The sequence below is a fragment of the Hyla sarda genome, chromosome 1, assembly GCF_029499605.1.
Source record: "Hyla sarda isolate aHylSar1 chromosome 1, aHylSar1.hap1, whole genome shotgun sequence".
Lineage (NCBI taxonomy): Eukaryota > Metazoa > Chordata > Amphibia > Anura > Hylidae > Hyla > Hyla sarda.
Genome location: NC_079189.1, coordinates 107,350,747 through 107,366,101, shown reverse-complemented (window position 1 = coordinate 107,366,101; position 15,355 = coordinate 107,350,747). Strand labels below are relative to the sequence as shown.

The window sequence follows — 15,355 nt, the reverse complement described above, 5'->3', positions numbered from 1 at the left end:
CGCAGTGCAGTGGCAGGAGGGTTATAGTAGGCTGTAGGTTGTCTTGAGATGGGTTATCAGGTTGATTTTGAAAGTCTTGGTGGTGGGCGATGTGTTAGGTTAGGGAGTTCCAGAGTATGGGGGAAGCACATGAGAAATCTTGTAGACAGTTGTGTGTGAAAGGGGATAGCACTGGTGATGGTCTTGAGAAGATTGGAGATTACGCAAGGGGTGTATCAGTAGAATAGGTCAGAGGTTGACCTATTTTCACATGCACTATTAGGGAATGTTTAGTTACTCAAAGGGGATGCTCTGTTTATTGGTGGACAGCAATTAAAATGCACATCACATGACTTTGTATAAAGCCTAATATTTCCTCTGGAGGTGCTGTAGTGAAATTAGACACTTGCTGCTAGAGTTCCACCCAAAGCAGAATGATGGATACTTTGTAGCCAGCTGATTGTAAAGAAATTTCCTAAAGTAGAGAACTCCTTTATGTTATCATGTAGAATTAAATGTGGTCATAATCCCTGCTGCCATTTTTTCTCCAGGAACAATTGTTACTTCAAATACTCTGGCAAAGGAATGCCAACGAAAATAAGGCAAGTTTCCAATGTCATTTGTGGATTCTCATTAAAAGCTTGTGGCAAGTCTTCACTGGGTAAATAATTGTTATTACATATTTTGTGTTTATTCTTATTTAGCTATAACTGTGGCAGTGGGGGGAATTAATTTAGAACTGCTATGAAATGGCTTAAACTTGTAAGTAAAAAGGAAAGCATCTATTGTGGTTCCAAGGTTATAGGAATTGTGTATAAACTGCAGGCAATATGGATCCAGTCCTTGACCTTGTGTTTTAGTTACTTGTGCATGAACCAGAGTATTATATGTAATGCCATATATTGGCAGCTAACCTCCATTATGGGCTGGAACAGGAATGAATGTTGAGCTGTGCAACATGACTTGATGTAATTGCTAACCAAAAATTTGTAAAGTATTGAACATACCAGCCTGGTTTGGTTACATGTGTATAAGAAAAAGAAAATATTTCATGTGTATAAAGTCCTACATACGAAAAGCATAAATGTGGCATTATCATTATAATATCAACCTGTAAAATAAAGTAATACTGTTCAGTTAACAAAAATCCCATTAAATAATTGTATTATTTTATTATTCCCCCATTGTACTCAAAATGGTGCTATAAAAACAAAACATATTTTTCAAGTCCTCCTATACTTACACTGAAAAAATGTAAGTTATTCCTCATGGATTGCAGGAGTATAAAGATATAAATAAAAATTGCTGTCATCTTAAAGGGGTACTCTGCTGGAAAACATTTTTCTTTAAATCAACTGGTGCAAGAAAGTTAAACAGATTTGTAAATTACTTCTATATAAAAATCTGAATCCTTCCAATACTTATCATCAGCTGTATGCTCCAGAGGAAGTTCTTTTCTTTTTTAATTTCCTTTCTGTCTGACCACAGTGCTCTCTGCTAACACCTCTGTCCATGTCAGGAACTGTCCAGAGTAGGAGAGAATCCCCATAGCAAACCTCTCATACTCTGGACAGTTCCTAAAATGGACAGATGTGTCAGCAGAGAGCACCGTGGTCAGACAGAAATTACATTTAAAAAGAAAAGAACTTCATGTGGAGCAAATAGCAGCTGATAAGTACTGGAAGGATTAAGATTTTTAAATAGAAGTAATTTACTAATCTGTTTAATTTTCTGGCATAAGTTGATTTAAAAAAAAAAAATTGTGTTCCAGCAGATTACCCCTTTAAGGCCCAAAACAGAGGCATCTGCAAGGGGTTAACATGTGATACATGTTGCTGCCCTTAGTACATACATTTATAATTAAAGGCAAACTGAAACAGCAAAAAGTCAAATGATTGTGAACGCAAAACTGCATTTTCTTCTCTTAAATTTACTCAAAGGTTTGCCATCATAAAACGCGTCTTGGGTATTTCTCATGATGGTGAAACTATTTTTTTTTTAAAGGAGTGCATGTATGGAATGGAATGACTAGCCTTTTAGTCCATTTATTTTTATTTATTGGAACTAGAAGTAAAGGATGTGATTTCTTCTTTACTGTAAAAGTAGTACATTTTGGCAAATCCAGCATGATCCTGAATGGTTGATTTCAATAATCTCAGAGCAAACATCCACAGTGCAAGGAGAAAAAGTAAGTCAAGTGTATCAATTACTTCTCCAAGAGCTAATTGGTAAAATGTGTTTTAATTCTGGAGAGGATATTAGAAGTATGAGTTTCCCTGATGCTATGACAATAAACATAAAGCACACTGGTCAATGACAAATCTGTTTTTCACAAGAAATATTGGTTAGTATGATTTATATCTTTTGCAAACAACTTTCAGAACATATATTGATATTTTGATGGGAACGTCCCCTTATTTGGGATTTTCTTTTTTAGAATATTTTAATAATTTAAATTTTTTTTCATCAGTTGTGGTCATTAAAAAATACTGAGCTTGAGGCAACTGATAAATGTAAACCCAGCTTTTAGTTTTGCTGTATTATTACCAGTCTGTGCAAAATCTCATACAAAGTGTACATTGAAAGTAAATCTCATTATTGTGTACCATTAATATGTAGCATGCAGAAAGATGTTCACTCCAAGAGGGTTGTTAACCCCTTAACGCAGAACAACGGGCATTCCCGTCGGCTGCTGAAATGGGCTGGGTATACCCGTCATTCACATAATTGCAGCTGCTGCTGCATCAAGTGGTTTGAACTCCTCACCTCCGGTTGTCTCTGGCAGGTGACAAGTTCTGCTAAATGTGGTTAACCCCTTCGCGCAGAACGCCGCCTTTATACGACGGATGATGCAATACCTTTGCGCATTCTGCCGTATAAAGGCGGCGTTCATTAAATGCGCTCTTCCGCAGCGCTGATCGGGTTAATTAGCTAAAGTCCCAGGGTGTCTGGCGGGAAACCACTCCCGTCCGACATCCCGGGACCCCATTTGATTAACCCAATCAGCGATCGGGTATGCAGGGGCGGCGGGTGTGTGGCAGATGCGCGGCGATCCGGAGATCCGGCGGCGGTGATGGTGGGTCTGCTGCGATGACGGGGGTAAGTGCCCTCCCCCTGACACTCTGCCCACGTGTGGAAGTCCAGGGAGAGCAGGGCACAGCGGGGTGAGAGCTAAGGGGAAGTCGTTGCTTACCCGGTGGCGGCATGTGGGGATCCGGCAGTGTCGGAGGGATCTGACTGGCCGGTGAGTGATCGACGGTGGCCCTCAAGAGCATGCAAAACTACAACTCCCAGCATGTCCAGACAGTCTGGGCATGCTGGGAGTTGTAGTTTTGCAACATCTGGGGGACTACAGTTTTGAGACCACTGTGTAGTGGTTGCCAAACTGTGATCCTCCAGATGTTGCAAAACTACAACTCACAGCATGCCCAAACAGCCAATGCCTGTCTGGGTATGCCGGGAGTTGTAGTTTTGCAAGATCTGGAGGACCACAGTTTCGAAACCATTACACAGTGATCTCCAAACTGTAGTCCTCCAGATGTTGCAAAACTACAATGCCCAAACGGCTGTCTGTGCATGCTGGGAGTTGTAGTTGTGTTCCTTTAGCTGTTGAAAAACTACAACTCCCAGCATACCCAGACAGCCATTTCCTGTCTAGGCATCCTGGGATTTGTAGTTTTGCAAGATCTGGAGGACCACAGTTTGGAAATGTACAGGGTACATTCACACGGGTGGGGCTTTACTGTGAGTTTCCCAATTTAAGTTTGAGCTGCGGCAAATTTTCCACCGCAACTCAAACTCCCAGCAGGAAACTCACTGAAAACCCATGCCAGTGTGAATGTACCCTAAAAACACTAACTACACTACATTACACAAAATAAAAAGTAAAACACTACATAAACACAATTACACAATTAACAAAAATGCGTTTCCAAAACAGAGCCTCCAGCTGTTGCAAAACGTCAACTCCCGGCATTGTCGGACAGCCATTGACTGTCCAGGCATGCTGGGAGATTTGCAACAGCTGGAGGCACCTTGTTTGGGAAACACTGGCATAGGGTATTTGTGCTAGAGGAGGCCAGAGTAACGCTTGCATCGGTGTCCGCACCTATGCAAATCCCTAATTAAGGCCTCAAATGCGTTCTCTCACCTCGGAGCGCTGTCGTATTTCATGGTTTAGGGCCACATATGGGGTATTTCCGTACTCGGCAGAAATTGTGTTTCAAATTTTGTGTTTTTTTTCTCCTTTTACCCCTTATGGAAATGAAATATTAGGGTCTACACTAGCATGTTAGTGTAAACAATACATTTTTTACACTAAAATGCTGGTGTTGCTCCATACTTTTCATTTTCACAAGAGGAAAAAGGAACACAAGACCAGCAAAATTTGTAACGAGTACGGAAATACCCCATATGTGGACGTAAAATGCTCTGTGGGCGCACAACAGGGCTCAGGAGTGAGAGCGCACCATGTACATTTGAGGCCTAAATTGGTGATTTGCACAGGGGTGGCTGATAGTTACAGCGGTTCTGACATAAACGCAAAAAAAAAAAAACACCCACATTTGACCCCATATTGGAAACTACACCCCTCACAGAACGTAACAAGGGGTATAGTGAGCCTTAACACCCCACAGGTGTTTGACAAATTTCCGTTGAAGTTGGACATGAAAATTTTAAATTTTATTTTTTTCACTAAAATGCTGGTGTTACCCCAAAGTTTTCATTTTCACAAGGGGTAATAGTAAAAAAAAATCCCCCTAAAATTTGTAACCCCATTTCTTCTGATTAAGGAAATGCCCCAAATGTGTATGTAAAGTGCCTATGGGCGAACTATAATGCTCAGAAGAGAAGGAGCGCCTTTGGGTTTTTGGAGAGAAAATTTGGCTGGAATTGAAGGCAACGTTCGTTTACAAAGCCCCCCATGGTGCCAGAACAGTGGACTGCCCCCACATGTGACCCTATTTTGGAAAGTACATCCCTCGCAGAATGTAATAAGGGGTGCAGTGAACATTTACACTCCACAGGTGTCTGACAGATTTTTGGAACAGTGGTCCGTGAAAATGAAATTTTTTTTATTTTCATTTGCACAGCCCACTGTTCCAACGATCTGTCAAACGCCAGTGGGGTGTAAATACTCACTGCACCCCTTATTACATTCCGTGAGGGTTGTAATGGGGGGGTCCACTGTTATGGCGCCATGGGGGCTTTGTAAATGCACATGGCCCCCAACATCTATTCCAACCAAATTCTCTCTCCATGGTGCTACTTCTCTTTTGAGCATTGTAGTGTGCCAGCAGAGCACTTGACGTCCACACGTGGTATATTTCCATACTCAGAAGAAATGGGGTTACAAATTTGGGGGGAGATTTCTCCGATTACCCTTTATAAAAATGAAAACTTTGGGGTAACACCAGCATTTTTGTGAAAAAAATAACATTTTTCATTTTCACGATCCAAATTTTGTGAAAATTTGTCAAACATCTGTGCAGTATTAAGGGTCACTGTACCCCTTGTTACGTGCCTTGAGGGGTGTAGTTTCCAAAATAGTATGCCATGTGGGGCTTTTTTTTTTTTTTGCTGTTTTGGCACCATGGGGGCTTCCTAAATGCAACATACCCCCCAAAAACCACTTTAGCAAAATTTGCTCTCCACAATCCCATTGTCGCTCCTTCCTTTCTGAGCCCTCTAGTGAACCCTCAGAGCACTTTACATCCTCATATGAAGTATTTCCTTACTCGAGAGAAATTGGGTTACAAATTTTGGGGGCTTTTTCTCCTTTTACCCCTTGTAAAAATTTAAAAAATGGGTCTACAAGAATATGTTAGTGTAAAATTTTTAGATTTAGAATTTTCTTCTTCACTTTGCTGCTATTTCTGTGAAACACCTAAAGGGTTAACAAACTTTCTGAATATCATTTTGAATACTTTAAGGCTAAGTTTCCCCTTGTTTTTTTGCCTGGCAGTTTTTGGAATACTGCCACTGCAGTTTTTGAGCCAAAGTCAGAAGTGGATTCATAAGGGAGGAGAAGTATAAGTCCTTCCTTTATATGTCCTATTCCTTTTGAATACACTTCTGGCTTTGGCTCAAAAACTGCAGTGGCAATATTCCAAAAACTGCCAGAAAAACTGAGTGGAAACTTAGCCTGAGGGTGTAGTTTATATAATGGGGTCATTTATGGGGTATTTCTTTCAGAAAGGTCTCTCAAATCAGTTTCAAACTGAACTGGTCGCTGAAAAATTCTAATTTAGAAATTTTCATGAAAAACTGTTTGGCATATGTCAGCATTGGGGAACAACGTATGGGGCGATACACATTTATTAAAATGTTTTAAATATTTTTCTAGATAGACTTATGCTACACCATCCCATTTTACACTAGATTTGTCCACATTATTTATTGCCTTGTTGATGAATGTTGCACTGGAGAAGAGACTGGTATGTCAAGGAATGGATAACAGAAAGAAGGAACACAAAAATGTATCTTTTAGGCTAAGTTTCCACTTGTTTTTTTTTTTTTTTGCAAAACGCCAAGAAAAACACCAATTCTGCCGCATGGCGTTTTTTTGGTCAAAAAACGCCGCGCCCAGATGTTAGCTGTAAGTCAATGAGAAATCGCAAATTTCGAATTCCACTTTGGCGTTTTTTCACTTTGGCGTTTTTTTAATCCTTTTGGCGTTTTTTCACTTTTTCTGTGTTTTTTCCCGCTCTTTGGCGTTTTGAAAAAAACGCTGTAGTTCCCTCAAACCGGTGTTTTTTGTCAAAATCGTGGCGTTTTGCTCCAATAGAAATCTATGGGACTGAGAAAACGCCAAGAAAAACGCTATGTGGATTTTAACTTTGGCGTTTTTGCAGGCGGTTTTTAATCTTTTTTGGTCTTTAGCGATCCAAAAAAGTGATGTAGATAGCTGTTTTTAATAAAATTTCGTAGGGTACCATTAACATTTTTTTTTCCAAAAATATACAGTAGTGAAGGAAAAAATTGTATCTAACGAAATGTATATTATTGAAAAAAAAATATTACTTTTTAAACAGGGATCAATTTATGTGTGCGGGGAAATAAAAATGTAGCCGACAATTATAAAAATGTATTGTGTGTGTGTTTTTCACTTTTTTGTTTTATTTTCTACATTTTTTTTAGTTAGTTCCATGATGGGAGTAGTACTACCGGTACTAATAGACAGATCGCCCGCTGCGATCTTTCTGTATAATATATAGATGCGGCGGCCGCTCTTCTATGGTCCCCTGCCCTGACGTATATTTACACTTATTCATATTTCCCACAGAGCTGTGATTGGCCAGATGGTTCCAGCCAATCCCAGCCCTCTGTGAGAAATAGGAGCATGTGTATATATACGGCCGTGCAGGGGACCATAGGAGAGCGGCCGCTGCATCTATACATTATACAGGAGGATCAAAGAAGTGATACCTGTCAGAAGTGATACCTGCTGTGATCTTTCCATAACTGCAGCTACTACTACTCCCAACATGGAGCACACTCTGCCTCATGCTGGGAGCTGTAGTACCTGCATTAAAAGACAGATTGCAGCGGGTGTCAGAAGTTACACTTGCTTTGATCGGTCTATTAATACAGGTACTACAGCTCCCAGCATGGAGCAGAGTGTGCTCCATGTTGGGAGTAGTAGTGCCTGCTTAAGGACCCATCACATCGTCCTGTCTATAGCAGAGATGGAGTGACTGTATACATCGCTCACATCCCTGCTCTGCACTATACTCTAGGCCGGCCACTCATTCATTCATGTTTTCCTCAGAGCTGTGATTGGCTGCAACCATCCAGCCAATCACAGCTCTGGGTGGGAAATATAAATTTCTGTTGACATCAATGGCCGGAGTATAGTGCAGAGAGGCGAGCGATGTATAGACCCGCTCGCTTGTCTGCTATATTATGGACGATCGCATCGGGTGTCAGGACTGACACCCGGGGCGATATGTCTATAGTACAGGTACTATCACTCCCAGCATGGAACAGTCTGTTCCATGCTGGGAGTAGTAGTACTACATAAAAATGTTAAAAATGTATTTTAAAAAAAGTGAAACACACACTTTATAAAAAAATTATAAAAATTGGGTTATAAAATATATACATTGCGCTTAATAAAAAATAATTTCCATCACTGCTTCATCCTTTTTTTTATTTTTTTGGTACCCAAGAAATTTTGGGTACCAAAAAAAAAAAAAAAAAGAACGCCAAGGTGCAATTTCCACACAAATGAAAAAAACGCCGGAAAAAACGCCAGTAAAAATGCATGATGACGTCACTTGCACTGGCAATTTTTCCGGCGTTTTTTTAATCCCTAAAAACGCAGTGCAAAAAACCAAGTGGAAACTTAGCCTAAGGCTAAATTTCCACTAGTTTTTTTTTTTTCTTGGCAGTTTTGGGAAAACTGCCACTGCAGTTTTTGAGCCAAAGTCATAAGTGGATCCATAAGGGAGGAGAAGTGTAAGTCCTTCCTTTATATGTCCTATTCCTTTTGAATACATTTCTGGCTTTGGCTCCAAAAATGCAGTGGCAGTTTTCCAAAAACTGCCAGAAAAAAAAAAAAAAAATAAGAGGAAACTTAGCCTATAGCATCACTAAAAATTGCAGAGGAAAAGACGATATACATAAATCAAAAAAGGAAATAAATCCAGTAGAAGCTCTGTGAGAAACCAACCCCACTGTATCTGTAAATATATTTCCATTTTGTTTCATCCTATCTTTTAGATTGTCAAAGAGATATTTTTCAGCATATGGAATTTCCTGGAGAAAATCTTGCAAGTGTTCTTGCACCTAATGTGCATATGTGTCAGAAGATTTGTACATTCTACCCAAACTGTTTATTTTTTACCTATGTAACAGAGGACTGGTCAAAACCAAAGGAAAGGTTAGTGGCAATTACAATATAGAGCTAACAGTTGTGGAAGATAAAGTAAACTGTAATATTTGAAACATTTTATTGAGAGAAAAGTCAGACTATGTTTCCACTGTTGTTTTCAGCCTTATTTTAAGTAATAAATGGCTGAAGGAAAACAGGCCTAATGCAAAAAACTGCTTATGATTTAAAATCAGGCTCGAAAATGGTGTGTGCACACCGTTTTTTAATATATAATTTTAAGGGCCAGTATTTAGATGTTCATTCCTTAATACATATTCGATCGTCAGGGCTCTGTTTCCTAATGCAATGCATCAACACATCAAATTTATCCACTTTGGACAATTTTACTTGTTTGACGACCCCTTGACAATAAGCTGATGATAAAGTGTCAAGCTACTTGGGCCACCAGAAATCTGTGGGGAACCTGCCAATAAGTGTTCAATTTTCTGCACCACCAATGGGGAAATTGAGCATTCTACATTACACATTCTAATCAATTAATTATCTGCATAATGCAGGACAGGACAGGTCCTCCAGGACGAGAGACAAGTTTTGCAATGGCTCCTAATGCTACAATAGAGATGAGGATGCTGAAGAGAAGACTCCTTCTAATATCCCCTAATATTTCAGAATCCTCTAATTTATAAAAAAATGTATTTACTAAACAGGACAATCCCTATAAATGGATTACGCTTTAGTTGTTTTATGAAAACTCTCTAAAAGAAACACTCTAGAGTAACTTATTTTTGGCATCTGCTCAACTCTTTGTTTCTCTTTCTACAGGGTGGGCCATTTATATGGATACACCTTAATACAATGGGAATGGTTGGTGATATTAACTTCCTGTTTGTGGCACATTAGTATATGTGAGGGGGGAAAACTTTTCAAGATGGGTGGTAACCATGGCAGCCATATTGAAGTTGGCCATTTTGAATCCAACTTTTGTTTTTTCAATAGGAAGAGGGTCATGTGACACATCAAACTTATTGGGAATTTCACAAGAAAAACTATGATATGCTTGGTTTTAACGTAACTTTATTCTTTCATGAGTTATTTACAAGTTTCTGACCACTTATAAAATGTGTTCAATGTGCTGCCCATTATGTCGGATTGTCAATGCAACCCTCTTCTCCCACTCTTCACACACTGATAGCAACACCGCAGGAGAAATGCTAACACAGGCTTCCAGTATCTGTAGTTTCAGGTGCTGCACATCTCGTATCTTCACATCATAGACAATTGCCTTCAGATGACCCCAAAGATAAACGTCTAAGAGGATCAGATCGGGAGACCTTGGGGGCCATTCAACTGGCCCACGACGACCAATCCACTTTCCAGGAAACTGTTCATCTAGGAATGTTCGGACCTGACACCCATAATGTGGTGGTGCAACATCTTGCTGGAAAAACTCAGGGAACGTGCCAGCTTCAGTGCATAAAGAGGGAAACACATCATCATGTAGCTATTTCACATATCCAGTGGCCTACATCATGATGTGTTTCCCTCTTTATGCACTGATGCTGGCACGTTCCCTGAGTTTTTCCAGCAAGATGATGCACCACCACATTATGGGTGTCAGGTCCGAGCATTCCTAGATGAACAGTTTCCTGGAAAGTGGATTGGTCAATGTGGGCCAGTTGAAAGTCCCCCAAAGTCTTCCGATACGACCCCCTTAGACTTTTATCTTTATCTTTGGGGTCATCTGAAGGCAAATGTCTATGCTGTGAAGATACGAGATGTGCAGCACCTGAAACTATGGATACTGGAAGCCTGTGCTAGCATTTCTCCTGTGGTGTTGCTGTCAGTGTGTTAAGAGTGGGAGAAGAGGGTTGCATTGACAATCCAACACATTGGGCAGCACATTGAACACATTTTATAAGTGGTCAGAAACTTGTAAATAACTCATGAAAGAATAAAGTTATGTTAAAACCAAGCACATCATTGTTTTTCTTGTGAAATTCCCAATAAGTTTGATGTGTCACGTGACCCTCTTCCTATTGAAAAAACAAAAGTTGGATTCAAAATGTCCGACTTCAAAATGGCCACCATGGTCACCACCCATCTTGAAAAGTTCCCCCCCTCACATATACTAATGTGCCATAAACAGGAAGTTAATATCACCAACCATTCCAATTTTATTAAGGTGTTTCCATATAAATGGCCCACCCTGTACTTTGATCTATATTGAGCTATCTCACTATTGTATGATGCTCTGTCTTTTATGTTTGAATAAATAATGAAAACATTTTTTGTGAAACTTTTTTTTGTGTCCTCATGTCTTCCCTTAAAATGTGACTATACAGATAAAACAATTGAGATAGTTGTTAGTGCAGTACTAGTCTGTGCTGTTGGCTGTAAGGTTTTACAGTATATTGCAGTACAGTAATTTTCTAATTTATTTAATTATATTTGCTTTAGACATCTTTGTTATCTAAAGACAGGACAACAATCGGCACCTAGTGATGTTCTGTTCAAAGACAATGTTGTATCAGGATTCAGCCTCCTGTCATGTAGAACGAGCCTTTCAGGTAAAAACAATAACAAAAGATTACAGGACTATAGTGAAAGTTGTAAACTAATGTGCCATATATTATTTTCTCTCTGTAGTATGCCCATTGCCTTCAGTTAACAACACAGTTTTTCTTGGCACTAATCTTCATGTTGGAGAAGTTAATGGGGAAAAAGATTGTCAACAACTTTGTACAAATAACATCCGATGCCAGTTCTTCACCTACAAACCAAATGATTGTAATCAAAACAAGTAAGGTTATAGGCCAATCTCATGTACCTATGGCTTGAAGGGTAATAAATTAAATGATCAATTTGAAAATGTCATCCTTTAGTATAAATTTCACATAGGGCATGGAATAGTGCCAGGGGATATAGTTAACCAGGTTAACCAGGAATGAAGGTGAGTGAACAAGTAACTGAAGTCAGCATACTATACAGATCAGGACCCACAAATTCTGGATCGCACAAGACTAAACACAGTAAAACAACATCAGGTAGGGACAATGCAAGAAGTAAAGGATCAATACCTACCGTGGTGGACTACAAAACACAAACAGGTCAGAATGCAACAGGATTCTAGACAGATCAGGATACACAGGTTGTGGATCGCACAAGACTAAACACAGTAAAACAACACTACATATAAGGGCAACGCAATGGATCAGGACCCATACCGTGGCAGAGTACAAAACAAAATAGGATTAAACCAACTATGAGTACAGACAGATCACAAGACAAAAAGGACTAGGCTAAAAGCTAAACAAACAGGTCAAAACTACAAAGCCAAAAACCAAACAGAACTGAATTAGAACAAAGCTGAATTCAAGTTAGAAGGCTGAGGGGGAATAAAATATCCATCAGAGCTTATTGGCCCCAACCTGTAACTGCAGAATGCAAAGCCTGGCCAAGTGCAATCATTATAACAATCATTTAACCCCTTAACGACCAATGATGTAAATGTCCTGTTGAGGCGGTACTTTGTGCACCAGGACGTACATTTACACTCTGTACATGACCGCGAGAATCATGACCGCGAGAATCGTAGCGATCCTCGATCGCTCGGATGTCTGCCTTTAACCCCTAACCCCTGGGATGTTTGCCTTTAAAATTTTATGCTGATCTGAGCGGCACGGCTGCGGGGATCAAATCAGCTAACACAGTGGATGGAGGTCCCCTCACCTGCCTCCAATGCCTTCCTGGCTTCTTCTGCTCTGGTCTGAGATCGAGCAGACCAGAGCAGAAGATCACCGATAACACTGATCAGTGCTATGATCTATGCATAGCACTGAACAGTATTAACAATCAAATTATTGCTATAAATAGTCCCCTATGGGGACAGAAAAAAGTGTAAAAGAGAAGTGAAAAAAGTAAGAAAAAAAAAACAAAAACATTTTGAAAAATCCCCTCCCCCAATAAAAATTTAAAATGTCCCTTTTTCCCATTTTACCCTTAAAAAGTGTAAAAAAAAAGAAAAAATTATAAACATATTTGGTATCTCGGCGTCTGATCTATTAAAATATAATGTTAATGATCCTGTGCAGTGAATGGCATGAACATAAAAAAAAGTCCAAAATTGCAGCTTTTTTGTCACATTTTATTAAAAAAAAAATTGTAAAAAAAATGTATAAAAGTTTTATATTAATACACATATATGGCATCAATAATAAATACAGATCACAGCGCAAAAAATGAGCCCTCTTACCGCCGCTTATACGAAAAATTAAAAAGTTATAGGTCGTCAAAATGGAGGGATTTTAAAAGTACTAATTTGGTTAAAAATAATAAATAGAAAAGTATGTAATGATGGGTATCATTTTAACTGTACTGACCCACAGAATAAAGAACACATGTAAATTTTACCGTAAATTGTACGGCGTGAAAATGAAAGCTTCCAATATTTGCAAAATTGCGGTTTTCTTTTTAATTTCCAAACACAAATTGTATTTTTTTGGTTATGTCATACATTTTATGGTAAAATGAGTGATGTCATTACAAAGGAATACTGGTCACACAAAAAAAAAGCCTTATTAGTCTGTGGATGAAAATATAAAAGAGTTATGATTTTTAGAAGGTGAGGAAAAAAACGAAAATGCAAAAATAAAATTGGCCTGGTCCTTAAGGGGTTAATATATTTAACAGTAAAAAGCACGTATGTTATAACAGATGTATGTAAATGGACACTTTTATACAAATATACCTATTCTCATGAAGGTGCAAATGCCAATTGATGATGTCATCCAACGGCTTGCCAACTGCTATAAAATATGGGAAAGGAGGAAATTCAGGATTTTCCTTAAGACTGTGCAAAACCAGAACAGTTGGAGGTAAAGTAAATATTTTATATGTATAAATTAAGTATACTCTACTGTTTTATATGAGATTTGAACAATTTGAACAAATAAGTATTTCTTATTTTGTCAGTCATGTGCAATCTGCCATATGTTAGTGCATCAAATGTATCTGTAAATTAACAGATACATTTGATGCATTAACAATTAATTCATAAAGTTTATCCTTCTTTCTAAATCCTTTAGGCTCCTGTGTTTTATAAACAAATGTAATAATTTTTTAAAACTTGATTAAAAATTTTAAGATCTACTTGAAGTCCGTCTTCTCTTTAGAATGCTGGATAGTGATGGGAGGTTCATGTTGATGGCAAGTGACTATGGTATCTAATCATGACATTGAGATGTTGTGTTCATAGGCCCAAGCCATGCCGACAATTGCTAGCGTGGCAAAGGGATGTAGTACCACCAAGGACCGCAAATGACTAACCTTCATTCAAAGCAGAGGGGCTGGTAGTGGGAAGTTTTATTTACAATTACCGTATACACTCAAGTATAAGCCGACCCGAATATAAGTCGAGGCCCCTAATTTCACCCCAAAAACCCAGGAAAAGTTATTGACTCGACTATAAGCCTAGGGTGGGGAAAAACATCATCCCCCATGTCATCATCCCCCCCTGTCATCATCCAGACCACCGTCATTAACACCCCCGTCATCATCACCGTGGCATCATCCCCCTCGTCATCATCCCCCCCTTCATCATCACCGCCTGTCAATCCCTTCATCAGTGGTCTTCAACCTGCGGACCTCCAGATGTTGCAAAACTACAACTCCCAGCATGCCCGGACAGCCAAACTACAACTCCCAGCATGCCCGGACAGCCATCGGCTGTCCGGGCATGCTGGGAGTTGTAGTTTTGAAACATCTGGAGGTCCGCAGGTTGAAGACCACTGCGGCCTTTGTCATCATCCAGACCCCCCCTTTAGTTTTCTACTCACCTCCCCTCGCTGGGAAGGAAGGGTGAGCTGGTCTAGGCCATCAATGCTGCAGGGACCGTCCAGTGGGAAGGGTTAGTCGTTCCGGGCTGTCCATCTTCACCGGGAAGCCCTCTTCTCCGTTCCGGGCTCACCCCGGACTAGTAACGTTGCCTTGACGACAATGCACAGGGACGTTCATGCGCAGGGACATCACGGACGCAGGGGAGGCGAGTAGAAAACTAAAGGGATGTCTGGATGATGACGAAGGCCGCAGTGGTCTTCAACCTGCGGACCTCCAGATGTTTCAAAAATACAACTCCCAGCATGCCCAGACAGCCGATGGCTGTCTGGGCATGCTTGGAGTTGTAGTTTTGCAACATCTGGAGATCCGCAGGTTGAAGACCACTGATGAAGGAATTGACAGGTGGAGAGTTCACTCGAGTATAAGCCGAGGGGGGGCGTTTTCATCACGAAAAATTGTGCTGAAAAACTTGGCTTATACTCAAGTATATACGGTAAGTTATTTTCCTACTGAGAGAAAGCAACATTTTTTTTTTAATTCATTGAATATCAATAAACAAACTATAAAGAAGTCTGTTGGTCATTCAATTTTCTTACATTCAATTCCCTTGTCTGTACTTACTACAGTTGATCAAGGAGTGGTGTATGTGGATTGAGGTCTAAACTGTGCTTTAAAAAAGTAATAAAACCCTACTGTGATTCATTG

The 15,355-nt window shown here is 39.7% G+C and overlaps 1 protein-coding gene across 7 annotated transcripts in view; it reads left to right on the top strand.

Moving 5' to 3' along the window:
• KLKB1 (kallikrein B1) overlaps positions 1-15,355 on the top strand; it is a 121,527-nt gene that overhangs the window by 51,468 nt on the left and 54,704 nt on the right. For 6 of the 7 annotated variants that reach the window (XM_056559379.1, XM_056559366.1, XM_056559407.1 and 3 more), the window contains 5 exons: positions 531-640; positions 8,704-8,863; positions 11,273-11,382; positions 11,462-11,615; positions 13,577-13,689. In XM_056559379.1, coding sequence (XP_056415354.1) covers positions 531-640; positions 8,704-8,863; positions 11,273-11,382; positions 11,462-11,615; positions 13,577-13,689 — 647 coding nt within the window. The remainder of the gene's footprint in view (positions 1-530; positions 641-8,703; positions 8,864-11,272; positions 11,383-11,461; positions 11,616-13,576; positions 13,690-15,355) is intronic. The other variant, XM_056559417.1, reaches the window with a different exon arrangement.